Below are 27,929 nucleotides of genomic sequence, written 5' to 3'. Positions count from 1 at the left end.
AATAGAAGATAAAGGAAAATAATAAAAAGTAGAATAAGATAGAAATAATATAACCATACTCTGAAATTTGAATTTCAGATAGCATAAATTTGAAAATGAATACAAAAGAAAAGAATAGAATAGAAAAAAAATTGAATAGAAAAGAATAGAATAGAAAACAAATAGAAAAAATAGAAAGAATATAACCTTTTTCCAAAATTCCAATTTTGAATAGAATAAATTCAAATTTAAATAAAATAGAAAAGAATAGAATAGAATAGCATAGAATAGAATAAAATAGAATAGACAAAAAAATAGAATAGAATACAAAGAATATAATAATATAACTGTTTTCCGAATAAATTTTAATTGGAATAGAAAAAAATAGAATTTAACAGAAAAGAAAAAATAGAACAGAAAATAAAAAAAACAATAGAATAGAATGGAATAGAGAGAATATAACCATCTTCCAAAGTCAAATTTAAAATAGAATAAATTCAATTTTAAATGAAATTTGAATGGAATTTGATTCAAATTTAAATGCAATTTGAAAGGAATTTGAATCAATTTAAATCTTCTGAATTCTGAAAATTCAAATTGATTTAAATTTGAATAAAAAAAAACGAATTCCGAAAATGAATTAAAATAATTAAAATAAACAAATGTATGTAATTACTGAATTAAATGAACCAAAACAAAACATTTTTTTTTTGTCCTGCACATGAGTAAATGCCAACAACCCCGGCCACCGGCAGCGGAGTTAAATTTCACTTTAGCAGGAAATCTTCCAACAAGAAAAAATGTGACCAGTGATTTTCTCTCACATCCTGTTGTGTCTCCTGGGAGAGGAAGTGAGAGGAAATCTCTTCAATTGTGATATAAATAGACGTGTGCGATGCGTTTCGTTCTGACTCAAAATTGGGCGACAATTTTCGTTATTCAGAGACTTAGGCAAATGCAAAGGTTTTTTTAAATGAAAACAATGAATTAATTTGTATTGATTCGTTTGCGACTTTAGAGGCTTTTGTAAGCCTTGGTTCACACTGGTGCGACTTGTAGGTTGTGTGACTTCCCGCGTGATTGTGCCTGTATGACTTCCTGGTGGCCAAGTATGACTTCAATGCGGGTTTCAAGGCAAATTTGATGTCTTGCGATAGGGAAAGAAAGTCCTAAAAGTTGTACATCACAGCAAAACCCTGTAAAGGAGGTGTTTTTATAGCTTCAACCTGGGCTCCAACCAGGCCACGCCCCCAGCACATTTCACTCCACCTCCAGATTTCCAGTGAAATGGATTTCCCCATGATTAAGCTCCAGGGGCGGAGTGAAATGTGTTGGTGGGCGTGGTCTGTTCGAAACCTAGGACGAGGCTGTCATACACCTCCTTACAGGGTTTTGCTGTAATGTGCGACTTTTAGGATTTTTCCCTACTGGCACGAGCTGTGTCCTTGTTGGCATTTCTAGCAGTTTGTCATACAAGAGGACCTGGTGAAGCCTTGAGCGGCACCTGTAAGCTTTGTTGTGGGTCACAGTTTGATGTCTTGAGACTTTGTGGCCAGCATAGCAATACAGAGTGTCAGAAATCACTACTGAGTCGCACAGATAAAGGAATACAGCGACTTTCTAGTGATTTTAAAGTCTATGGAAGTCGTGATGCAGCCGAGTCGGCAAAATATAGTGCAAGAACTGTTTTGCATTGACTCAAGTCACTGCAATTAAGATAGCACACATTAAAATATAAGGGTTTTCACTTAACCTGCGACTTTACAGGTCGCTCAGAAGTTGCAGGTTGCTAAAAAATCACGGTAGCGTGAACCAGGGCTAAGATCAGTATTATGGGTCACACTACAGTCATACAACTGTATTGTTATAATTGGCCAAAGTCAAAGTCGCAAAACATCGAAGTTGCAAGCAAATTGCATCAAAGTTGCAAACAAGTCCAATCAAAGTCACAAGCAAGTTACTGAAATAAGATAACATCACAACAAATAATTCAAAATATTCCAAAAAAACTTTCAAAAATACAAATTGACTTGGAACAATGAATATACGAAACTAATCCGGAGAGTGAATCATTCTAACTTAACCACTTGACCTCCGGGATTTATCTCTCCCCCCCCCCCATCATTACCAAGCCATTTTTTGCGATACACCACTGCATTATTCTAACTGGTTCCCGATTTACTGCGGCAGTGTGGCTCTCCTGTGCAAAACCGGCGTAGACCTACGTTGGTCGCGCGCCTGCAGCTAAGGGGCGAACGTGTGCCGCTGGCGGTGCATTCCTGCCCCCACTCGGCAGCGGGGACTCCGATGCATGGGGGAGGCGGCTCAGATTGCTGCCTGACACCCGCGATTGTTCCCCGCTGAGAGAGAAGGACGGTCAGTTTTTGTAAACACAGCTGACCGTTCTTCTCTCTGTAATGATCACAGAGCTCCTGTAAACCTTCTATATAGGATCACAGGTCTCTATGATCATTTCACAAGCCACGCCCCCATACAGTTAGAAACACTCCCCTAAGCTCACATTTAACCCCTTGATCACCCACAGTGTTAACCCATTCACTGCCAGTGTCATTATTACAGTAACAGTGCATATTTTTTAGCACTGATTACTGTAGTAATGTCACTGGTCCCCCTAAAAGTGTCAAAAATGTCAGTTAGGGGGGTCTGATCTGTCCGCCGCAATGTCACAGTCCCGCTAAAAATCGCAGATTACCGCCATTACTAGTAAAAAAAAAAAAACAATAAAAATGACATCTTTCCCGTAGTTAGCAGATGTGATAACTTTTGAGCAAACCAATCAAAATACGCTTATTACGATTTTTTTTTTTACCAAAAATGTGTAGCAGAAAACAAATTGGCCTAAAATGTTAAAAAATTTTGATTTTTTATTTTTTTTTTTTGGGGGGGGGGGGGATGTTATATAGCAGAATGTGAAAAATATTGTTTTTTTTTTTCAGAATTGTCGCTCTTTTTTTGTTTATAGCGCAAAAAAAAAAATTGCAGAGGTGATCACATACCACCAAAAGAAAGTTCTGTTTGTGGGGAAAAAAGGACGTCAATTTTATTTGGGTACAGCGTCGCACGACCGCGCAATTGTCAGTTAAAGTAACGCAGTGCAGAATCACAAAAAAATGGTCTGGTCATTAAGGGGGCAAATCCTTCCGGTCCAGAAGTGGTTAAAGGAGGCCTCAAGACTGTCCAAAATTTTTTAGGGTGCCTTGATTGAAAAAAGCTTGAGATACACTGATCTAAAAGACAAAACTGTAAATATTTCTTACCTTTTATTTGTCCCCTCTAGCAGACAGTTAATGTATTTTTCCCTCTTGTTGATCCTTCAGCAGTATATAATGTTCTATGTCAAAGCTGGAGTGTGTTTTCACCAGCGGTGTCCCTCCTTCTGTCCCGGAGATAAAACTTTCCCCAGTGTTATACGTTAGTGGTGTTAATATTAAATAGTGTCACTTCACATTTTGGAGAAAGAAGAAGTGGCCTATTGTCAAGAATGATTGCACAATAGTATTCTGGCCTACTTATTGCGTAACGTGGAAAGATTTTTCTTGTATACGCTTAAAGTTCCCAGGGGTGAGCAAATGTTCAAAGTGTTTTTTTTGCTTTCTTTTTTATAGAGTAGTGAAGGGCAGGGCTGGGACAAGGGGTGGGCAGGAGGGACAGCTGCCTTTGGCACTATGGTTCTATGTGAGGTGGGAGGGCACCACAAGAAGATTGGGGTGGGGGTTGTGTAGAGAGAGGGAATTTGGGGGGCGGGGTGGTGAAAGGGGTAAGAGTTGTTCTAGGAGGGGAAATTTCGGGGGTGTGCAAGGATTTGTAATTTGAGGGGATTAGTGTTGGAAGGGGGATGAGGATTTGTACTAGGAGGGGGAATCTAGAGGTGATAGAGATATGATGAAGGGGGGGGGGGATTTGTGCTAGGAGGGGCATTTTTTTTTGGGGGGGGGGGATTTATGCTAGTAGGGATAATGGGGGGTTGTGCTAAAAGGGGAAATCTGGGGGGGTTTGCTTTGAGGGGGGATTGGGGGGGATTTGTGCTGGAAGGGGGATTTGGATTGGGGAAACCATTTTCCCATCAACATCAGTCACAGGGTACCACCAGTGCCCCCTGCACATCTGTCACAGTGCATCAGTGTCCCATCAGCATCTTTCACAGTGTACCAGTGCCCCATCAACATCTGTCACAGTGTACCAGTGCCCCATCAACATCTGTCACAGTGTACAAGTGCAAAATCTGTCACAGTGTACCAGTGCCCCATCAACATCTGTCACAAGGCACCAGTGCACCACCAACATCTGTCACAGTGTACCAGTGCCCCATCAACATCTGTCACAGTGTACCAGTGTACCAGTGCCCCATCAACATCTTTCACAGGGCACCAGTGCACCACCAACATCTGTCACAGTGTGCCAGTGCCCCATCAACATCTGTCACAGTGTACCAGTGTACCAGTGCCCCATCAACATCTTTCACAGGGCACCAGTGCACCACCAACATCTGTCACAGTGTACCAGTGCCCCATCAACATCTGTCACAGGGCACCAGTGCACCACCAACATCTGTCACAGTGTACCAGTGCCCCATCAACATCTGTCACAGTGTACCAGTGTACCAGTGCCCCATCAACATCTTTCACAGGGCACCAGTGCCCCACCAACATCTGTCACAGGGCACCAGTGCCCCATCAACATCTGTCACAGGGCACCAGTGCCCCATCAACATCTTTCACAGGGCACCAGTGCACCACCAACATCTGTCACAGTGTACCAGTGCCCCATCAACATCTGTCACAGGGCACCAGTGCACCACCAACATCTGTCACAGTGTACCAGTGCCCCATCAACATCTGTCACAGGGCACCAGTGCACCACCAACATCTGTCACAGTGTACCAGTGCCCTACCAACATCTGTCTCAGTGTACCAGTGTACTATCAACATCTGTCACAGTGTACCAGTGCCCCATCAACATCTGTAACAGGGCACCAGTGCCCCACCAACATCTGTCACAGGGCACCAGTGCCCCACCAACATCTGTCACAGGGCACCAGTGCCCCACCAACATCTGTCACGGTGTACCAGTGCCCCACCAACATCTGTCACAGGGCACCAGTGCACCACCAACATCTGTCACAGTGTACCAGTGCCCCACCAACATCTGTCACAGTGCACCAGTGCCCCACCAACCTCTGTCACGGTGTACCATAGTCCTATCAACATCAGTCACAGTGTTCCATTGTCCCATCAACATCTGTCAAAGGGTACCACCAGTGCCCTATGCACATCTGTCACGGTGAAGAATAAAATTCAAAACAAGGGAATCCAAAAAAATAGAAAATAATAGAATAGAAGAGAAGAGAACAGAAAAGAATAAAATAGAAAAACAATAGCATATAATACAACAATATAAAAATAATATAACCTAACCATCTTCAGAAATTCAAGTTTTGAATAAAAGGAATTTGAATTTGAATAGAATAGATTGTATTCTATTCTGTTTTATTGTTTTTCTATTCTATTATTTTCTATTCTATTATCTTCTATTCTATTATTTTCTATTCTATTCAATTCTTTTGTATTCAAATTTGAATTCATTCTATTCAAAATTTGAATTTCAGAAGATGGTTATATATCATATTCTTTCTATTTTATTCTATTCTATGGTTTTTCTATTCTATGTTTTTTCTATTCTTTTCTCTTATTTTCTATTCTATTCTTTTCTATTATTTTCTGTTCTAATCTAATCTTTCTATTCAATTCAAATTAATTTTATTCGAAATTCGAATTTCGGAAGATGGTTATAATTTTTTTCAATTTGATTCTATTTTGTTCTAAATTTTCGAATGTCAGACAGTCAGTATCAATAGCCTAAAGCAACAGCTGAATTTAAATGGAAAATTATTCAAATTTGAATGCATTTTCTAATTTGAATACCGCTTACATAATTTTTTTTTAATTTTTCGAATTCGGTTGAATTTTTTAATTTTAATTTGAATACGAAATAAACTAAACAAATTCTGTAAATAATTAAACAGATGTAATGAATTTACCTAAACAAATTTATTTAAACAACAAATCTAAAGGAAACTAAACAACTTTTTTTTTGTCCTGCACGTCTAATAGCCAAAAGAAGTATTATATCAACAAAAACAGACACTGAGCCAGTTAATAAAGACAATTTTAATATATTGTCACCTGATATGATTGGTAACGAAGTAAGCATAACAATTAACAATGGATTAACAATAATAATGACACAATTCAGCATACAGGGTAATTAGTAAATCGGGATGGGCCAAACGACCCCCTGTTCAGTTCGCACCAGAACTTTTGAACATTGCAAAAGTTCGGAACCGAATACCGAACCCAATTGAAGTCTATGGGACCCAAACTGGAAAAATCAAAAGTGCCCATTTTGAAGGCTTATATGCAAGTAATTGTGCATACAATGGTTATGTGGGTCTGGATACTGCTCTGGGGACATGTATCAATGAAAAAAAGATTTGTAAAAAATGAGCCGTGATTTACCAATGCTTAAAGTGAAAGCATCAAAATAAGAAATAAGAATAAAAATGAAAAGTTCCTTTCAATATAGTGCCTGGGGGGGGGGGTCCTCTTAGTCTACCTGTAAAGTGGTGCATCTGTACTGTGTATAGAAGCTGCTGCAGAAATAAATGCATTTATAAAGCACAAAAAAAGGACATTTTCCCTGCAAGCTTTCTTTAATTTGTAAACAACGGCTTGGGGACCAGTCTGTATGATGAAGCCACAATGTATTGCACTGGGAACAAGATTAGAGATTTTTTGGATAAATTCTGGTGTCTCGTCCACAAACGTTGGATAGAAGTAACGCACAGAAATATAGTGTGTAAAATGACCTGTAACACACTGAAATATACTGCATTAAATGCGCAGTAACGCACAGAAATATACTGCGTTAAACGTACAGTAATGCACAGAAATATACTGCGTTAAACGTACAGTAATGCACAGAAATATACTGCGTTAAACGTACAGTAATGCACAGAAATATACTGCGTTAAATGTGCAGTACCACCACTGAAATATACTGCATTAAACGCACAATAACACACCGAAATATACCGTATTAAACGCGCAATAATGCACAGAAGTATACTGCATTAAACGTGCAGTAATACACATAAATATACTGCGTTAAACATGCAGTAACACACTGAAATATATTGAATTAAACACGCAATAACACACTGTAATATACTGTGTTAAACGCACATAAATGCACTGAGATATACTGCGTTAAACGTGTAGTAACGCACAGAAATGTACTGCATTAAATGCACAGTAACGCACAGAAATATACTGTGATAAACGTGCAGTAACGCACTGAAATATACTGTGTTAAATGTACAGTAACACACTGAAATATACTGCAGTAAACGCGCAGTAACACACAGAAGTATACTGCATTGAATGTGCAGTAACACACTGAAATATACTGCGTTAAACTTGCAGTAATGCTATACTGTGGTAAATGAAATTTAACACACAGAAATTTACTGCAGTAAACCTACCCTGACAAAACAAACTGACACTAAAGTAAAAATGAATGGTCACTTACTACACTCACTGAACTATCACTAGATTCACACTAAAATAAAAAATTAACGTTTACTACACTCACACTGACTGAACTATCACTAGATTCACACTAATCTGATATTCTACACTGACAATAGAATCAGAATAGTACACTAAAGAACTCTCTAGTAGCACTGAACAGAGCCCTGTTCTATCTCTCTCCACACCGATATCACACTACAAATGGCCGCTATTGAAAGAATACTTTTATAGTGTGGGGTGGGACAAAGAGCAATGAGCCATGAATGGATAGGGTCATTGATACTTTCTCCATTCATGCCTCTGATAGTGCTCTGTGCCCTGATTGGGTAAAGCTTTCATTGCTTCAGCCAATCAGGGCTTCCAATGCACTGTGTGGTGGTGCAGTGCATTGTGGTCATTGGGCGGGCCGAACATTGGCTGTTCACTCATTCGAATTATCGGGACATTCGACCGTTTGTTCGGCCCGCCCAATGACCACAATGCACTGCACCGCTGCACAGTGCATTGGAAGCCCTGATTGGCTGAAGCAATGAAAGCTTTGCCCAATCTCATGCTAAGGCCAAACCAATTGCCCGTCCTTATTATTAACAAAGCGTAGACCTAAGATGGCACTTGGAGGTTAAATAATTAAAACTAGAGAGGGCAAAATCTGGTGCAGCTCTGCATAGAAACCAGCTTCCAGGGTTTTTTTTTTTCTAAGCTTAACCACTTGCTGACCAGCCCTCGTATTTATACGGCGGCAGGTCGGCTCTGTCCCGTGAAATGACATACCAAATGGGTACCCCAGGGGACGTCTTAGAAGAGGAAACGCTGCGTCAGGTCTGCTACAAGTATTGCTGTGACTTTGTTCTGGACAGTTTATGTATTATACAAGCGCTTTTTTCTGGATACGTGTAAGTGTTCCTATTTTGGATTAAAATTCCCTTCATACGGGTGCACACTAGGTCGAGTCTTCTTTTTTACTGAGTTTACGAGGAAGATACATCTTTGTGTGGTTACTATATGACATTATTCATCAACATATATGTTGGGATATGAAATAAGGTCTGCAGGTATCGATAGCAGGGTTTGCTCTTGGATACGGAACTGGCTAAAAAGGCGGGTCCAAAGGGTAGTAATAAACAGCGCATACTCAGACTGGTCTGAGGTGGTAAGCGGGGTCCCCCAAGGCTCAGTCCTGGGACCAACCTTGTTCAATTTATTCATAAACAACATTGAGGTCGGGATCAGTAGTTCGATATCAGTTTTTGCAGATGACACAAAATTGGGCAGGGCAATAACTTCACAACATGAAGCAGATATCCTGCAAAATGACCTGGACAAAATAACAGAGTGGGCAACGACATGGCAAATGAGGTTTAACGTGGAGAAGTGTAAGGTTTTGCACTTGGGGACTAAAAACATAAAAACACAATACACGTTAGGAGGGGAGCCCTTGGGGGAATCAAAAATGGAGAAGGATCTGGGAGTCTTGGTTGATGATAGATTAGGAAACAGCATGCAATGTCAAGCGGCAGCTTCCAAAGCCAACAGAATATTAGCATGCATAAAGAAAGGGATGCATTCCAGAGATAAGACTATAATCCTTCCACTTTATAAAACTCTGGTCCGACCGCATCTGGAGTATTCCGTCCAGTTCTGGTCGCCAGTCCTCAGGAGGGATGTGTTGGAGCTGGAGAGAGTCCAGAGAAGGGCAACTAAACTAATTAGGGGATTGGAGGACCTTGACTATGAAGAGCGTCTTCAATCGCTCGATTTATTCTCCCTGGAGAAGAGACGTCTGAGGGGGGACATGATAGCAATTTATAAATATCTTAATGGGGATCCCAGCTTAGAAAAAAAGCTGTTCATTCGAAGGGATTGCATGAGGACTCGAGGGCATACAATGCGATTAGAGGAGAAGCGTTTTAACCTCAGGCAACGCGGGGGGTTCTTTACTGTTAGGGCAACAAGATTGTGGAATTCTCTACCACAAGAGGTGGTTTCTGCGGGTAGTATGGTGGCTTTCAAAAGACTCTTAAGCCCCGTACACACGTACCGATGGTCGGCTTACAAATGTTCCTCTTTTCTCCCCGGGATGTCGGTGTCTGCTGAAAAGTGCAAAGACAGCACAAGGACAGCACAAGAATTTTGTCCGCCGACTGCAGAAGTGATGTCATGTAATGGTTAACTTTCCCTGTGTTTTCTATTTTCTGAGCATGCCCAGTCTTGCAAATCTGCGGTCTGTCGGCCGAATTGTGTACTGACAGGCGAACAATCGTCCGTTCTGGTGTCGGCATACAAATATTTTCATGTTTGCACGAAAGACTTTTGTCCGCGGATTGTGCGCAGACATCTGTCGGAGGCTCCATACTAACACGCGTACAATCGGCAGATCCTTCGTCCACCGACGTTTGTATGCCGACGATCGGTACGTGTGTACGGGCCTTTAGACTTACATCTCAAGGATCAGAACATTCAGGGGTATGGGAGATGATTACAGCCACACATACCTACACAGGTTGAACTAGATGGACTATTGTCTTTATTCAACCTCACCTACTATGTAACTATGTAACTATGTAACTATGAGATACCGGTGGACGCTGAAATTTATCAAATCCATTTGAGTACTGTGGAAATCGTGACTGCTATATAAACCAATACGCCTATGTGACCTAAAGAGTGTAAGCTCTATTAGGTCTTATCTGTTTGGTAAGCCTCCTCCTTGTTTCATTTATGGGTGGAGGTGCACATATTGATAACAGTGGAGACACTTTATAAAAGAAGAGATTCCTGCACTTTCTGCCACTTTCTGGCTGTTTCTCCTTTAAACACAGACTGCTTCATAAATAATTGTTTACGCATTTTATAATTATTATACGCACTTTACATATGTTTACATCTTATGGATGTTTATCAATTTTTAACTGTATTTTTCACATGATACGTATGCACTTTAACCACTTCTGGACCGGAAAGGATTTGCCCCCTAATGACCATGACCAGGCCATATTTTGCTATTCGGCACTGCCTTATTTTAATGGACAATTGCGCGGTCGTGCAAAGCTGTACCTAAATAAAATTGATTTTCTTTTTTTTCAACAAATAGAGCTTTCTTTTGGTGGTATTTGATCACCTGTGCAATTTAAATTTTTTGCGCTATAAACAAAAATAGAGCGACAATTCTGAAAAAAAAAAAAACATATTTTTCACATTTTGCTATATAACATTCCCCCCCCCCCCCCCAAAAAAAAAAAAAATTCTAAATTTTTTAACATTTTAGGCCAATTTTTATTCTACTATATATTTTTGGTAAAAAAAAATGGCAATAAGCCTATTTTAAAAGGTTTACGCAAAAGTTATTACGTCTACTAACTAGGGGAAAGATTTATGTCATTTTTATTTTTTTATTGTTTGTTTTTTTTTACTAGTAATGGTGGCGATCTGTTATTTTTAGCGGGACTGCAATATTGCGGGGGACAGATCGGACCCCTAATTGACATTTTTTACACTTTTGGGGGGACCAGTGATCTTACTACAGAAATCAGTGCTAAAAATATGCACTGTTACTGTAATATTTGCCATTGGCAGGGAAGGGGTTAACCCAGGGGCGATCAAAGGGTTAAATGTGTACCTAGGTGCGTGTTTCTAACTGTATCGGGGCGGGGCTTGTGAAATGATCACAGAGATCTGTAATCCTATATAGAAGGATCACAGGCGCTCTGTGATCATTCCAGAGAGAAGGATGGTCAGCTGTGTTTACAACAGGTGACCGCTCTTCTCTCTCAGCGGGGAGCGATCAAGGGTGGTAGGTGGCAATCGGAGCTGCCTGCCCCATGCATCGGAGTCCCCCCTGCCAAGTGGGGGCGGGAGCACTCTGACAGCGGCACACGCTTGCCCCCTAGCTGCAGGCTCTCGACCGACGTATACCTACAGCGGTTCGGGCAGGAGGGCGAGCCTGCCGCAGTATTTCTGCAGCCGGCGGTCCGAAAGTGGTTAAACTTTTGCACCTTTGTTATTTTAACATCACATTTTCTTTAGCGCCGCAATATATGTTTGCTGTATGTATTGCAAATTGTCTTTTGTTTTTGCTGGCTGCTGATCACTGTACACTGTGAGCGCGGTATTTCTTTCTATCAATATTGTAGGGACCATTTAGGAAACGCTGGTGCACTTAATGATAGTTTTAGTAAACCAGGATGCAGTATAGGTGCGGTAAAGATGTAATGTAGGTGTGGTATCTCAGTCCCTGCTAGCAGTGTGAACAATGGGCGGTGTCCTCTCACCAGTCCTTGTGGTGCAGCTGTGAACTCTTGCAGTATAAAGGGGGGGTCCCCCAAATTTCTCAACAGAATGCCTACAAAGTTTCAGCGGTGGTAAATAGATGGTGAGAGAATGCTCTAGTCTCCTTGCGGTAATGGTGCGGATGCGTTCACTGAGGTCTCTGCGGCGCTGCCTCGGGTGCCTCAGCTGGTCTGGCCTCCCAGCAGTCTTTCTTAAGTGGGGTACACACTATAAGAAAATCGAGCGAACGATTGTCCGATTTTCCTCGTTGTTTCACAGCAAATCAGAACCGATGAAAAGGTGATGATTAAAAGGGAGCTTCGGTCACTATTGTATAAGGAACGTATGGATACAGTCCTACAACACTGTATCTCTACAAAAATGTTCTTTGACAAATGGCAATCCTTTATAGAGCAAGAACTCGCGGATGTGGACATTCAACACTTTATGAAACCTTTCAGATACACAGATTGGTACTTAAAGGCAGAAATAGAACGACATTGGGAAAATTAAAGATAAGTGATCCGTAGGCCTTAATAATACAATCACCTTTTTTTCTTAAATTGATTTGCTGACTTATTCTCTGTTTATATTGAGGATTTATATGGATGTATGTAGTGTTGATGGATCAATACTTTAGGATATACATGGGAACACCCATCTCTAATAGCAACAGTAAAAAACAAAAATTAATCAAGCGAACCAGCCTATGTTAATATGTTAAGATGTTGAGAGATTATATTCTTCTTCTTTTTTTTTTTCTCTCTCCCCCCCCCTTTTTTTTTTCTCTTTTTTTTTTCTTCTTCTTACCATAGAGCATAGATTTTGATACTGTGATTATTCTTTTTTTCTTATGTTTGTATGACTTGTTGGTTATAAAAGATTTAATAAAAAGAGATTAAAAAAAAAAATAAGAACCGATGAAAGAATTTTCTTACGAAAATTTGTACGAAAATTCTCATACGACAAAGGCTTTTTTTGTTGTTTCTGATCATGCGCAGTCTTTCTTTTCTGATTTTTCTTGTACAAAAATCGCACAAAAACGGTACAAATTAAATTAAAATCGTTTGTTTTTTTCCCGTACGAGAAACATTTTGGAGTTTGCCCATCTGACAATTTTCGTAAGAAAATTCTGAATCGTCTGTAGAAAGTTCTGTACACACTATACGAAAATCGTACGAAAATTCTTTGGACAAAAATGTTCGCCAAATTTTATTATAGTGTGTACGAGCCTTTAGTATGCAGCAGATGTTCTCTCAATGGTTCCCTCGGCTCCAAGAGGAAGAAGTTTTTAGGGCAGTCTGTTAAAAGCTATTCCACCACTCCCCTTCCTCCGCAATGTCCTGTGGGAACTGTATTGTAAAGGTCCATAACTCCCACTCTGTGATTGATGTTTCAGGGTACACTTCCCATAATATTCAGCATTCTGCATAGAAGTCTATGGGATATTGCTTGGCTATAGCTCTCTCCCTGATGACCAGAGGAGAATGGTGGAGTATGACATAAGTATCTCTGTAGAGTGAAAATAAACTGGTTGTAAAAATGGGAAATGTCTCCTTTCCCCAAGTTTCTGTATTCCAGCATCTGGCGCCAGACTCTTTCTTGTTAGTTTTAATGGTTACAAAAATAAATTCTCAGTTTGTATGTTTAACCACAGAATACTCTATTTCTTCTTCTTCTTCTTCTTCTTGTAGAGCAACATTTGGGTTCAGCTTTGAAAAGTCAACACTCATGTACTGCAATTCTTTGTAAGTCAGATTTTCTGATCCTGTTTCTGGAGGTTGCTGATGATCTTTTTGAGGAATTTGCTCAATTTCATGGGACCCCTAGAAAAAAATTGTTATAGGTCATATTGTATATATCATTTACTATGCAAGAACGTTTCTCAAAGTAAAGGTTTAACCACTTCTGGACCAGAAGGGTTTGCCCCCTTAATGACCAGGCTATGTTTTAGGTTTCGACACCGCACTACTTTAATGGATAATTGCGCGGTTGTGCGACGCTGTACCTAAATAAAATTGATGTCCTTTTTTTCCCACAAATAGAGCTTTCTTTTGGTGGTTGGTGGTTGATCACCTGTGCGATTTTTTTTTTTTTGCGCTATATAAAAAAAAGAGCGACAATTCTGAAAAAAAAAAAAAAAACAATATTTTTCACATTTTGCTATATAACATTCCCAAAAACAAAAATGTAAAAATCAAAATGTTTTAACATTTTAGGCCAATTTGTTTTCTGCTACATATTTTTGGTAAAAAAAAAAAAACGCAATAAGCATATTTTGATTGGTTTGCGCAAAAGTTATTGCATCTACTAACTACGGGAAATATTTATGTCATTTTTTTTTTTTACTAGTAATGGGGGCGATCAGCAATTTTTAGTGGGACTGCGACATTTCGGCGGACAGATCGGACCCCTAACTGACATTTTTGACACTTTTGGGGGGGACCAGTGACATTACTACAGTAATCAGTGCTAAAAATATGCACTGTTACTGTAATAATGACACTGGCAGGGAAGGGGATAACCCAGTGGTGATCAAAGGGTTAACAGTGAGCCTAGGGGGTGTTTTTTAACTGTATTGGGGGAGGGGCTTGTGAAATGAACATAGAGACCTGTGATCCTATATAGAAGGATCACAGGAGCTCTGTGATCATTTCAGAGAGAACAATGGTCAGCTGTGTTTACAACAGCGGACCGTCATTCTCTCTCAGCGGGGAGTGATCGCGGGTGCCCGGCGGCAATCAGTGCCACCGATCCCATGGATCAGCATCCCTGCTGCCTAGTGGGGGTGGAAACGCACCACTGCCAACGCGGGTCGCCCCAAAGACCGATCCCGCGAACCAACGTACCCATACGCCGATTCGCGCAGCTGAGCCAGCCTGCCGCAGTATATCTGCGGCAGGCGGTCGGCAAGTGGTTAGAAGCTGATTGGTTTCTCTGCAGAATGGTGACTAGTTTTGCCCTCTCTAGCTTTAGTAAATAATCATCATTTTGTCAATTACCTGCATTTCACTTTTTATTTCCTAGAGTTTGTAAAAGTAAAACAGCACCAGAAATATAACAGTAAAGATTTGCTTGGATCACTCACATTTGAAAGCATTTCTGCATTGCCATAGATATGATCAGTAACACTGACATGGACCTGCCTTGAATGTTCTTTATTCTTTGTCATCTTTCTTCTGAAAATGTGGGGAAAAAAAAAAACAACATTGGCTGATTAATAAACAAAGACAACAGGTGGAACTCATATTTTCAAAGTTCACTAGCCCAAGAGATCCAATAATACATAAGCCCTTTAATTATTAATTTAATTATCTGAATATGATTAAATGAGACTTTGGATATTGTTCCACACATTATCGTTGTTTAATGCACATAATAAATAAGTCTAAAAAATGTGCTTATGTATGCAATAAAATAGTGAAGTGAACAAAGTAGTGGGTCTGCAACATTGAACTCAGAGCAACCAATAGTAATCTAACTTGTACTGTTTAGGACTTAAAGCAGAACTCAACTCTCTCAACCATTATTAACTATTTTAATCTTTATGATGCTAGCATTAGTAAATAGATAGGAAGATACATTATATTGTCAAAAGTATTGGGGCGCCTGCCTTTACACACACATGAACTTTAATGGTATCCCATTCTTAAGCCTTGTACACACGCAACGATTGTTGGCCGACCGATCGGCCGTCTTTTGTCCAGTGTTGTTGTGTTGTTTGAAATCTGCTCTAGACTTGTACTGGACTTTTGTTGGCCAACAAAAACCAACTTCAGAAATGATGTCATGTGATGGTTGACTTTCCGTGTGTTTTTTCTTCTCTGAGCATGCCCAGTCTTGCTTATCAGATTTTTGTCTGCGGAAATCTGTACTGACTGACGAAAAATCGGCCGTTGTGGTGACGGCCAACAAAAATTTTATAGCCTGCACACCAGATTTTATTCGGCCGAAATGTTGCAGTCGGTTGTCAGAAGCATCATACTAACAAGTCGACAATCGGCCGATCGGACGTTGGCCGAAAATTCACGGCCAACAATCGTTGCGTGTGTACGAGGCTTTAGTCCGTAGGGTTCAATATTGAGTTGGCCCACCCTTTGCAGCTATAACAGCTTCAACTCTTCTGGGAAGGCTGTCCACAAGGTTTAGGAGTGTGTCTATGGGAATGTTTGACCATTCTTCCAGAAGCGCATTTGTGAGGTGAATAGATAAATGGTGAAACATTGGGGAAGATGTATTTCATTGTATCAAGATACATGTGCACTTAAGAAAAGACTTACTTTCTACAGAAAAGTATTATTAAAATTCCAATAACTATGAATACAGCAGCAACACATCCACCAAATATTGCAGCAGCTGGAAATGCTTTAGACGCTGACTGAGCTGAGAAGGAAAACATGTAATTACAATTAGAAAATAATTTAAAGTATAACTGAAGGCAAAACTTTTTCTTAGTTTTGGATAGAGTTGAGAGGAAATAAAACACCTGTTAGGTTTCATTGCTGTCTCTGCTTCCTTTGGGGAGATTCACCCTCCCAATTTGTCCTGTTTACCGTTATCACCAAAAGAGAAAGTGAAAAAAAAGAAATGTTGGTTGTCCCTTGAACAGTAATTAAGGGGAAATATTCCTATAAGAACACTGGTTCTGGCGACAACTTGGGATTCTAAATCTTTGGAGAGCTTTCCTCTCACTTCCTGTTTTGGCTATGGGACAGGAAGTGGAGGATAATCTTGCCAATGGAACATAGAAGACAAAAAAAAAATGTATAAACCTCCCTTTTGTTTTTGATTTGACTTTAACTCTAATAGTCAAAATTAGTGGAAAACAAATATACCAGAGTAAAAACAGGCTGTCAAGCAAATATTAATTAGATTAGGTATTGACCTGCTCTAAGCCCAAAGACAGGCATTTTGAGAAATTAAAATTGGACTTTTGGTTTGCTTGATTTTTCTTTTTTTGTTTTGTTTTTTTTTTTTTTTGATTTTTCACCATAATCCGGTTTTAGAAAAAACAAAAAAAAAAAAAAAAAAAAAAAAACAGTATGCATTTTAAGTATTTAAAGTAACTATAAAAGCTCCAACTCACTTTTTTTTTTTTTGCAAGAATTTTTTACTGTTACTAGACATCAGATGGTACAAATCATGACAGCAAGCACCCAAATTTGGTCCGTAAAAAAGGAATACAAAAAAGGACCACTGGGATACACCAATGAATACATAATATATAAAACAACAAAAAAATAGCATGCCTACCCAAATGACATGCACGGCCAGCTGATTCCCACCTAGTCTAGTGAGCATTTTCCATTTTTTTAAGCATAAAAATAATTTTTAGATGCAACCTGATGCCCAAATGCATACTATATCCTAGTTAACATAAGACACAAATAAAAAACAGCAGCGTAAAGAAGAAATCACAAAAAAAACCATCAGTTCCTTCGAGTGTGTAAGACCCCAAGTCCCACCACCCAATCGTCCATCCATATTCCCTACGTGCCTGCATCCCTTTTTCACCTAAGCCTCAGATTCATCCACCAAAGTATCTGTAGAATCTATCCAGTGGAACCACACCTTCCTCAACTTTTTTAGAGACCCACGGGCCTCATACGTCATTCTGTAAAGCGGGAGTGCCCCGTTAACCATTTTTTTTTTTCATATTTCCAAGGTAAGGTTTCTACCATACAGTAAATCCACCTTCTAGCAATAAGTTTATGAACATAGAAGAAAAGAAGTCAAAGAAATAATTTTGTAGCCACATCTAACTCCTCGTCCTTAAAAACTCCCAAAAGGCCTAAAAGAGGGTTGCATATTTTCGGAAAGCCAAAAGTATTGGCTATAAACTCTGTCATCTGACACCAGAGAGGCCGCACTTTGGAATACTTCCACACCATGTAAAAGAAGGTATCCTCACCCAATTCACATTTATGAGACAGCGCAAAATCCCTCCTATGCATACGGAATAGATGTGCAGGAGGGTAATAAGTCTGATGTAAATATCTCAATTGAACCATCCTATCACTATTGTGGGTAAATACATGGAAAGCACCTCTTTCCATTGTTAAGCTGACAGCTCCAGTGCAATGACAGACCCACGGATCCTAGCCATCTCAACCAGATTAGGACAATATAATACCTATAGATAAATTTATCATGCTCTGAATGCAACATAGCAGCTTCCAGTTTAGAATTTTGTAGCTGTACATCCCCCCCCCCCCCAAATTGAGGCATCGCAGCATGGCGTAGCTGTAGATATTTAAAACGCCTTGTTCTAGGTATCCCAAAGACCCTACATAGATGGTGCTCCAACTTACTTTAGTGTACAAGCACTGACCACCAAATTTATGGTCAATTGAACAGAGTCTACTACTTGTACAACAGTTCTTTTTTTTAATCAAGAAGAATTTTTATTCAGAACTATATTATTTTACCCCTGTAAAAATCATTAGTAAGACCTCATCTGGAATATGCAGTCCAGTTTTGGGCACCAGTTCTTAAAAAGGATATCGGGGAACTGGAGAAAGTGCAGAGAAGAGCAACCAAACTGATAAGAGGCATGGAGGAGCTCAGCTATGAGAAAAGATTAGAGGAACTGAATTTATTCTCTCTTAAGAAGATGAGATTAGGGGGGGGGGGGATACGATCGACATGTATAAATACATAAGGGGTCCATATAGTGAACTTGGTGTTGAGTTATTTACTTTAAGATCAACACAGAGGACAAGGAGACATTCTTTACGTCTAGAGGAAAACAGATTTTGTCTCCAAATACTGAAAGGTTTCTTCTCCGTAAGAGCTGTGAAAATGTGAAATAGACTCCCTCCAGAGGTGGTTCTGGCTAGCTCACTAGATTGCTTTAAAAAAAGGCCTGGATTCTTTCTTGAGTGTACATATTATAAATGGGTACTAATATTTATAGGTAAAGTTGATCCAGGGAATATCTGATTGCCTCTTGGGGGATCAGGAAGGATTTTTTTTTCCTCTGCTGTATCAAATTGGATCATGCTTTGCTGGGGTTTTTCACCTTCCTCTGGCGGGTATAGGATTGTGTATATGGGATTGTATGGTTGGGTTTTTTTTACTGGTTTTTTTTTTTTGTTTGTTTTTTATTGGCTGAGGCAGATGGACTTTTTTTAACCTGACTAACTATGTAACTAAACGTCAGTACTAAACATTCCACAGTACATTCAATTTATGTTGGTAGATGTCACATTTTGACACCAATTTTAGGAGTCAGCCATCAGTAACACAATGCTTCCAAAGACGTGCACATAAAATGCTCAATTTATGCTATTTCACTGGCTTATAATATTACATCCATTTGACCTACTCAGAGCTCAGCAAACAATACACCAACTAATCTGGGGGGGACTTTACAGATGTTAACAATATCATATCAATATTCTATGCAGCAACAAATCTACTGGTGCCAACCAGGGTGTACTCAACCATCCTCCCCACACTTTTTCATACTTGGCCAGACTACTTAATGTACCATTAAAAATATCATTGGCCAAAGTCTTGTAGCTGACCTGAGAGTGTTTTGGACAAAGTCCCACACACTATAAAAGGTGGCTTTTGCAGTAGCCCTTTGTCCATGTGTTGGAGTTTAGTGAGGGACGGATGACACTGATGTTAGGGAAGCAAACAACGGTTGTTGACTTTAGTTTATAAGGTGAAATTGTGTTCTCTTTAAACAATTATGTCTTGTCATTTTAAATTCTCTTATGCTGCTTGGGTATTCAAAGTAAACAACCTTTATTTCCTTAGTAAATTACCCCATTGGTTAATTAACCCCATTAGGTAGGTTCGTCAGGTTCTTACCTGTTTCATTGAATAACTCCAGAACAAGCTCTCCTTGCATATTGGAAGCCATACACTGTATAGTCTGACTCTCTTCTGTGTTGACTGGAAGGGTAAGTGTGCTGTTGGTGATTGAATTAGATGTTTCAGTGAAAATACTGACATTGTAATCCGTGTGGTTAGATTTATTAATTGACTTCCCATTGATTTTCCACTTCAGAGTTGGTTCAGGAACTGACTGAATTAAACACGTACATGCAAGGTGATTTTCACCAACTTTCCAACAACTGGACTTTCTTCCATCAACAACCCTTGGACTATCTACAAAAAGACGACATTCATTAAAAAAAAAAAAAAAAGTTGTATTCCGTAATGTGTAGAATGATATACATTATTCATTGTTTTGTACTACACCAAAAAAAAATATCCTCAAAGTTGGCATGCTAAGGATCAAGCAGGTTTAACTTGTCCGATTAAAATCAAGCCCCAGTTTGTTTTAAAGCCTACCTCCACATTTAATGTCCTTTTAAACAGGAAGTAAAGCTTCCTTTGTAACTTGCACCTATAGGTAAGCCTATGAAAGGCTTAACTATAGGTACGGTAAATATCTCCTAAACATGCACCATTTAGGAGATATTTACTTTGCATTGAGCCAGTGACGTCACTGGCGCATGCAATCTGAAGGAACGGCCGTCCGTCATCGCATGAGTGATGTCATCGCGGCTTCGGCCAATCAGATGGCCGGAGGATCCCAACCCGGAAGGAAGACGGGTGAACATGTCGGATAAGATAAGTAGGCACTGTGTCCTTTGTGGTATCATGAGAGTATTCCTCCATTTATATCTGTTGTTTTTAGACGTTTTGTCTGTGTCTTCACTATATGAACTTTTTTAATATGTTGTGACCAAATAAATTTATATAATTTTTTTAACAAAATGTATGTTCTGCCTTACTGTACACAGAAAGTCCTTATGCCTCCTCCCCTTTCCTTTTTTCGATACAACTGACTTCAGGACGTAGGTACATTTCTATCTAGTATTATTCATTTGACACCTCATCAACTTCTAAGATAAGTATTTCATAATGAGCATTATGCCTTTGTTTTTCAGGTTTTTATTTTTTTTTTATTTTTTTTTTTTTGGGAGGTTTACAACCTCTTTAAATAGTTTGTTTGGGCCAAGCTGGCTCAAGCTAATTATTGACTACACTAAAATGTGCGCTTGCTGGGCACACATTATTAACTGTATGTAGTCTCGGCTACATAAAATATACAGAGTTATGTATCGGGAGTGGGACAATAACTTCCTGTCCCACTCCTGGAACAAAATTGTGCTGAGCTCTGCTCTGCCATTTATAAGAAGCTTTGTATTATATGAATGAATTCAAAGCTTCCTCTGATTGGCTAAGGCAGAGAGATGGGCGAATTACATCATGATCTCCACTTCAGCCAAGCACTGGAGGCTTTGTATTCATTCATAGAATACAAAAATCCTTGTGAATAGTTGAGCAGGGCTCGGTCTGATTCTATTTTGTTTGGGGAATGGAAAGGAAAGATATAGGTACCTACTGCTATCGCTTTGGCTGTGGTATCGACCGCCTCCAGCGGCACTGTGATGATCCGATCGGAGGAAACTGCAGCTTTCCTCACTCAGTGTCACTGCATAATAGAATGAAGAAGCCGGTGATATCCTCACACGCCGCGCAGAAAGAGGCCAGCCAGAAGCCACTGGGGAGGTTGGACCCTGGAACGCAAGCCATTGTGCATGGTCCCATCACTATGGCAATGCATTTCGTGTGCCTGCCCCTTTACAAGTCATCACAGTCCTGCTGACGGTGGGCGATACCACAGCCCAAGTTTCCTCTTATTGGTACCACAGAAGAGCCTAGCTTAGCTTTATCCTTGCAGCCTTCTGCCACAGCTGAGGACCTACCCCTGACATCTACAATTTATGGCCACTGGCTGATAATTCATCAGGCTTAGTGAATCTTGGTTCTTGCAACACCGTTTTATCTAATTGGTATCCTGTCTTTATGAATGTCCTAATGTCCTATGGACCTCGTAGGCACAATAAAATTGCTGTTTTTAACTTTGTTATGACCTGGTAGGTATTAGACTGTCACTTTCATAGAGAGGATATAAATCCAGGTTTATACAGCCTGCTTCTAAGAGCTACAAGGAGACAATAGGTTGTATGTTTTCTGTGTCCCCCCTCCCAATGGGTCTTCTCCAGACGCAATAGACAATACATGCTGATGGTAGACTTTCTCCCTTCATCAATCCTCCTCATGTGACACCTGATGATTTTGTGGTTTTTCACATAACATTAAGAATGCAAAAAAACATGGAAATTTACTTACACGTGATCTTGACGTTTACTAAAGACGTTGACATTCCATACTTATTTTTGGCATGGCAGCTATATGGTCCTTCATCAGCAAATGACAAATTTGCGAGCATGAGTTTATTCATAGGGGAAGCTGTTTCTAATTCATTGGAGAGTGTCCATGTTAAGTCTGATACTGGTACACTATCAGCAGAGCAGATCAGGGAGAGCAGTGACCCCTCTGAAATGTAGATGGTGTTGTTGTCATTCATGGTGCAATCGCTGTCATTTAGGTCTTTGTTGGATATGAAACAGGTGATCTCTGGTGTTCTTGGGGGATCTACAACAAATTTTGAAAGAGCATATGCTAAAGTCTTCTCTGAAAAGATTCTAAAGTCAAGAACAAAAAAATCCTATAATGATCAAATGGCAACATAGCATATACAGTGCAGGAGTTAGGACTATGTAATACACTACATAATGAATAGTGTGGAGGGGTCAGGACTATGTATTGTACAACACAGAAGAATACATGGGTTAGGACTAAGTAAATGTACCACAAAGCATTTCTAGTGCAAGGGCCAAGATAATGTAAAGTACAACGTAGTTATAGACTGCAGGGATTAGCACTGTGTATGTAAAACATAGCTTATAAAGTGCAGGGCTAGGATTATTTATTCTACAACATAGCATATAGAGTGCAAGGGTCAGGATTATATAATGTACAACATAACAAACGGAGTGCTTTGGTCAGGACTAAGTTGTCTGCACAGCATGCAGAGTGCAGTGGTCAGGAGGAAAGGCTCCTCATGTTGATGGTTAGTAAAAAGCAGCCCCTTACTTTGGTGGCCAGTGGTGATTATCCTCTTAACTGGTGATCAATAGGCATGAGCATCAGATTCAGACCAAACCATCATTCAGCCCAAATTTTACATGTTCAGGAACAGCCAAGCTGAACCTCTGGCTGCAATGGGAAGTGAAAAATGTATCAGCTGTTTTGGTAACAATGCTAAGTTTGACAGTCTTCCACTCAGGCTGCTTGTCAGTCAGTGAGTTCAGCCTGCCAGACCCATTCAACTTTGAGCTGGTTGTTCCAGTTGACAACTGGATGTAAACAAAGGCGCTGGGATAGTGGTTGATAGGTAAAAAAACAAAAACAGTGTTGGATTCTCCCTGGCAAGGTACCCTCTCCATGTTGAGGGCGTGTAGCCTGGCATGGTTCAGGGGGAAAAGGGGGGAGATTCCCTGGCAAGGGCGGCTCATGTTGAGGTCAAGTGGCCTGGTATTGTGTAGGAGAGAAGGGGTTTGCATGCTTGTCCACCTTCCTTTTCCTGGTTATCCAGGCTTCATGCTCAGATAACGGTCTGGTATTAATTTTGGAGAGACTTCACACTTTTTTTTATTGTGTTTTGCATGCATAAAATCCATATCAGACTCTTTGGATGTGGAATTTGGGGGCCCTCATACCTTTTTTTCCTTCATTTTTTTGCGGGGTCCCTTATTAACATCTTTACCAGACCCTGATCTAGGATAAGGGTCTAGTAGAGATGAAGGGAATCCCCTGCCACTTGTTTACAAACATAACAAATCAGTAGTACAGTGTGTACATTGTATACATCGTCTAGTTGAGCCACTTCACAGACAGATTCAGGGTACTCTCCAAGCATATTATTTAAAGGAGTTTTTCATTTTTAATGTTTCACTTCAAGCATTATTAAAGTTGCTGCTGCCGACCAAACAGATTTATTTTTTGTTTTTTGGAATATGCCCCCCCCCCCCCCACCAAGGCAGCACCCCAACCCTTTGTTTGCAAAAACCCTTGCCTATTAGAAAAGCATATAGTCTTTATTGATTTCTAAGATTTGGCCCCTATTGGTTTCAGTGTTTTCTGAACTGAACGTACCCTGAGCTACATATTCGGCTCATCACTCGTGATCATTGATGAGTGCCTACCTAAACATTTGTGGTCAGTGTTCCTTATTACATTGGTGTTTATTAGTATGTGTGTGCACTAACAACATTGGAGTTAAATAGTTTATCCCCCTATCATAGTAGTAGTCATCATTGGTGGGTGCCTAGCAACACTTGTATTTTGAAAAGTGACCTTTGAAACTTGAACTTTTGTTGTACAAATCTCAAATTCAGAACCTAAAATGAATACTTGAACCCCATGTTTGATTTGGAGCTCTCCTAGTTGCTCAAAGGAAAATGCCAGGTATGGCATTTTTTTACATAGTCACGTTGGTCAATCTGGGACCAATGTACTGTAATTAGGTCTATAACATGCGTGTAAGATCGCTCTAGAAGCTGGAAATCACTTTAGTAGACACTGCTAATTTAGTGATCCCCACCAGCTTCTGGAACCTGTACCAAGAGGCTGCCCTGCTGCTGAAACCTGAAAGCTAGTGCAGATCCCTGGAGTAGCAGTGTCTGATTTAGTAAGAATCCATCATGGTTAAAAAAGAAAGCCACTGCACACTGAAGGGATCACTGGTATCCACATTTATTACAAAGGATGTTCACAAGCTTGACATTGACAGCTCCTTTCCAGGACCGCCCTTCTAATGTGTTTCACCCATAGGGAATAAAAGTAGAGATATATCTGTCTGTAATATGCCAAGGCGCTGCCCTGCTGCACAGGACCTGGAAGCTAGAGGAGATCACTGAAGTAGCAGTGTCTAAATAGTTATTTCCAGCATCTAAAGAAATCTCACAAGTATGGTAGACTGAAAAGATAGTTATATTGGTCCCAGTTGTATAAAATATCCATATGTGGAATTCTTCTGTAATGTAGTGTCCCAGTTTTTAGGGCAGTGTGTAAGGCACCTCAAAGGAACCACTAGTGGCACTTTTCCACTGCAAGTACCGGCTCGGCTCTACTCGGCCCTGCTTGGCCCAGTTTGCTTTTCCACTGCTGGTACCGCATGGTACGGTGATGGAACGGTTCGGTACGGTACGGTATGGTTTGCTTTTCCACTAAAGTATTACTAAAGTTAAGTGGGTGGGATGACAACGATTCTCTGACCAATCAGTGGCTAGTAGTGACTGCATGCAAAGGATTGTGGGATATGGTACCGGTATGGTACCTCTTGGAACCACAATCGAGGTGGTACTGTTTTTGAGAGCCGTACCGTTCGGTTCCATGCAGTGGAAAAGCGCCGCCGTACAGTACCATACCGAACCGTTCCTAAACCGTACCATGCGGTACCAGCAGTGGAAAAGCACAAAAGCGAGCCGAACCGTTCGGTTCCATGCAGTGGAAAAGCGCCATTGGTTTACAGATTTACGGCAACTTTAGAATACTTAAAGTGAACATGGGTTACTTTACATTTTGGTACGTCCTGCCATTTTATGAAGTTTAACTTGGCTATGGAACCATATCTTTCAAAGGAAAAAATAATATTTTAAAAATACTTACAGTGCACAGAGATATTAATGGTTTTGTCCGTAGCCCCATGTTGATTCATTGCTTTGCATTTGTACCTTCCTGCATGGTTAAGACTGATATCTTTTAATATGTAGGTTAGCGAATGGTTAATCACTGGTAGATGTCTATCTTCATGAAACCAGGTAATTGTAGCCATGGGGTTACTGTCCACATTACATTTCAAGCTCTTAGTTTGTCCTTCTATCGCAATAATGGGGGAGTTCTCATCTGGGGAGGAACCTTACAGACCAAAGTAAAAGTTATTGTCATAAAAAATATTGCATTTGAACTTAACACATATATTACATCTAAATTGATAATGCAATATCAAGAGATACATTTTTTAATTTTACCATCCCTCTTCATAAGTAGGATATGTTTGACATGTAGCAACATAAAAGCTCCAATATGTAATTATGAAATGGTATTTGTGGTTCCAGTTTACAGAGCACATAACTCTGATCAGGCCATATTTTGCATTTATGCTCCACCATGCACATAGAAGTGATTCACCCTTACATGCAGACCCCCTTTTGCCATAAGCCATGTGGTGTGTATTTGAAGTTTGTGGTGTGTATTTGGCGGTTCTGTGCTATGGATTTTAAGTTTGTGTTTTCTTGATATTCCAATGCCCCAAAATCTATCATCCTACAACCAGTTGAGCAAAAAAAAAAAAAAAAAAAATGACTGAATTGCCCTATTCTAAATAATTTGAGCTAACAGGAAGTCCTTTGTCCAGAACCCACAGTTCTGCTACTAGACTTCTGCACAAGCTTATAGTGTTTTAAAGTGTATCTATAATGAAAACCTTCTCCATTGGGGAAATGGAGCACCAAATGGAGGTGATCCAGAGCCCACAGCTGGACTTTAACACTGAGGAGAAGCGTTTTAACCTCAGGCAACGAGGGGGGTTCTTTACTGTTAGGGCTACAAGATTGTGGAATTGTCTACCACAAGAGGTGGTTTCTGTGGGTAGTATGGTGGCTTTCAAAAGACTCTTAGACTTACATCTCAAGGATCAGAACATTAAGGGCTATGTGAGATAATTACAGCCACACACACCTACACAGGTTGAACTGGATGGACTATTGTCTTTATTCAACCTCACCTACTATGTAACTATGTAACTATGTAACTGTCAATCTTTCACTGGGCAGCTGCTTGAGGAATGTGGAAAAGTAGCACTGGATCCATAAGGTTATCTTATTGGTATTGCTATCTTAAAGTAATGACATTTGGTTTCTGGGCATTCATCTTCTACACACTAAAGGATCTCCATGACCTCTTTGGCTAGTAGTGAAATGTAACAAAAATGGAAATTGAAGAGCCACACCACTGCTAAGTGGTCAAGATACAACTTTATTCCAATAAAAGTCAGGACAACAGTTCAAAAAGTATCCAACGTGTTTTGAGGGGGTCTAAGCATGCCTCTTTCATCAAGACTTGATTGAACACAATGTAGGCTAGAAGGGATCTAGTATGTGGTGGTCAACTCATGTGCAAGGGGTTTTGTCCTGAAGGGCTGGCCAGTGATCTTTGGTACAGCCCTGGGGTGTATAATGGAAAAGAAAAGAGGGAGGCCGGGGAGCTCTTATAGTGTAGTTAACTGGCTCAAAAAAGAAAATATGCTTTCATTTTTTTAAAATTGTTATTTCCTCAGCACAGGGTGATAACACTACTCTCCTATGTACCCTATGGAACTTGTATCCACAGATACCAGTGGTATCACCCTGAACTGAGGAAGTGACAATTTAAAGGCTCAAAATTTATTTTTTTGGTGACATAAATACATTTGATGTTCCTTAAACTAGATGACTCTGACCCATTCTTAGAGATATTACAACGAGCACCTCTGCCAATTGGACCACCAAAGGACATTTTTTAAGGTTCCTCTTTAACTCATAGACTACAATTGAGAAGCAATGCCAAACTAGTTGCTTTCAAGGTCTGTACTTGCAATCACACTGGTAGAAATAACATAAAAGTTCAAGTTCACTTTTAGTCCACTCACAATGTGTTCAATCAGTTCCTGAATAACAGGGTGTGTTTGGACCCCTGAAATGTGTTGGATACTTTTTGATTGCCCCCTGACCTTTATTGGAATAAAATTGTATCTGGACCTCTTAGAAGTGATGTGGCGCTTCAATTTTCATTTTTGTTATAGGCAGCTCTGGTGGAGGCTTACCCCACAGAAAAACAATACCACTTGAATTAAATTTCCCATTGTGGCCCATTATTTTTTCCATTGAGATCTGTCAGTAAGGACTGTCTAGTGGGATCAGATGACTGAAGTCTGCTGGATCAGGTCATGCATCCTAATGCCATAAGCTAAACAAATTATTTTAACTGAGAAGAACGTACCATCTATAGTAATATCCACCAAAGGAGGATCTGCAAAACAAAACAGTTAAAGCTCACCCACAGGCTAATATAAAATAGACTAATAAATACAGCTATGTATTACTTTAATTTTATTAAATAGATTTTAGGGTTTATTAACCTAAAAAATGTCCCTGAATGACG

At 39.9% G+C, this 27,929-nt stretch overlaps 1 protein-coding gene across 1 annotated transcript in view; it reads right to left on the bottom strand.

The window, feature by feature from the left end:
* Positions 1 to 13,455: 13,455 nt before the first annotated feature.
* LOC309568987 (sialic acid-binding Ig-like lectin 16) overlaps positions 13,456 to 27,929 on the bottom strand; it is a 36,393-nt gene continuing 21,919 nt past the window's right edge. Inside the window, exons 5-11 of the mRNA XM_082274750.1 lie at positions 27,768 to 27,797; positions 25,398 to 25,646; positions 22,014 to 22,319; positions 19,677 to 19,976; positions 16,136 to 16,238; positions 14,944 to 15,034; positions 13,456 to 13,681 (exon numbers count right to left, since the gene is read on the bottom strand). Coding sequence (XP_082130876.1) covers positions 13,490 to 13,681; positions 14,944 to 15,034; positions 16,136 to 16,238; positions 19,677 to 19,976; positions 22,014 to 22,319; positions 25,398 to 25,646; positions 27,768 to 27,797 — 1,271 coding nt within the window. The 3' untranslated portion in view covers positions 13,456 to 13,489. The remainder of the gene's footprint in view (positions 13,682 to 14,943; positions 15,035 to 16,135; positions 16,239 to 19,676; positions 19,977 to 22,013; positions 22,320 to 25,397; positions 25,647 to 27,767; positions 27,798 to 27,929) is intronic.

The sequence above is a fragment of the Pelophylax lessonae genome (genome assembly GCF_965119305.1).
Source record: "Pelophylax lessonae genome assembly, chromosome: 12".
In the NCBI taxonomy this organism is placed as follows: domain Eukaryota; kingdom Metazoa; phylum Chordata; class Amphibia; order Anura; family Ranidae; genus Pelophylax; species Pelophylax lessonae.
The sequence above is the reverse complement of the archived record's forward strand: the minus strand, read 5'-3'. Positions and strand labels throughout refer to the sequence as shown.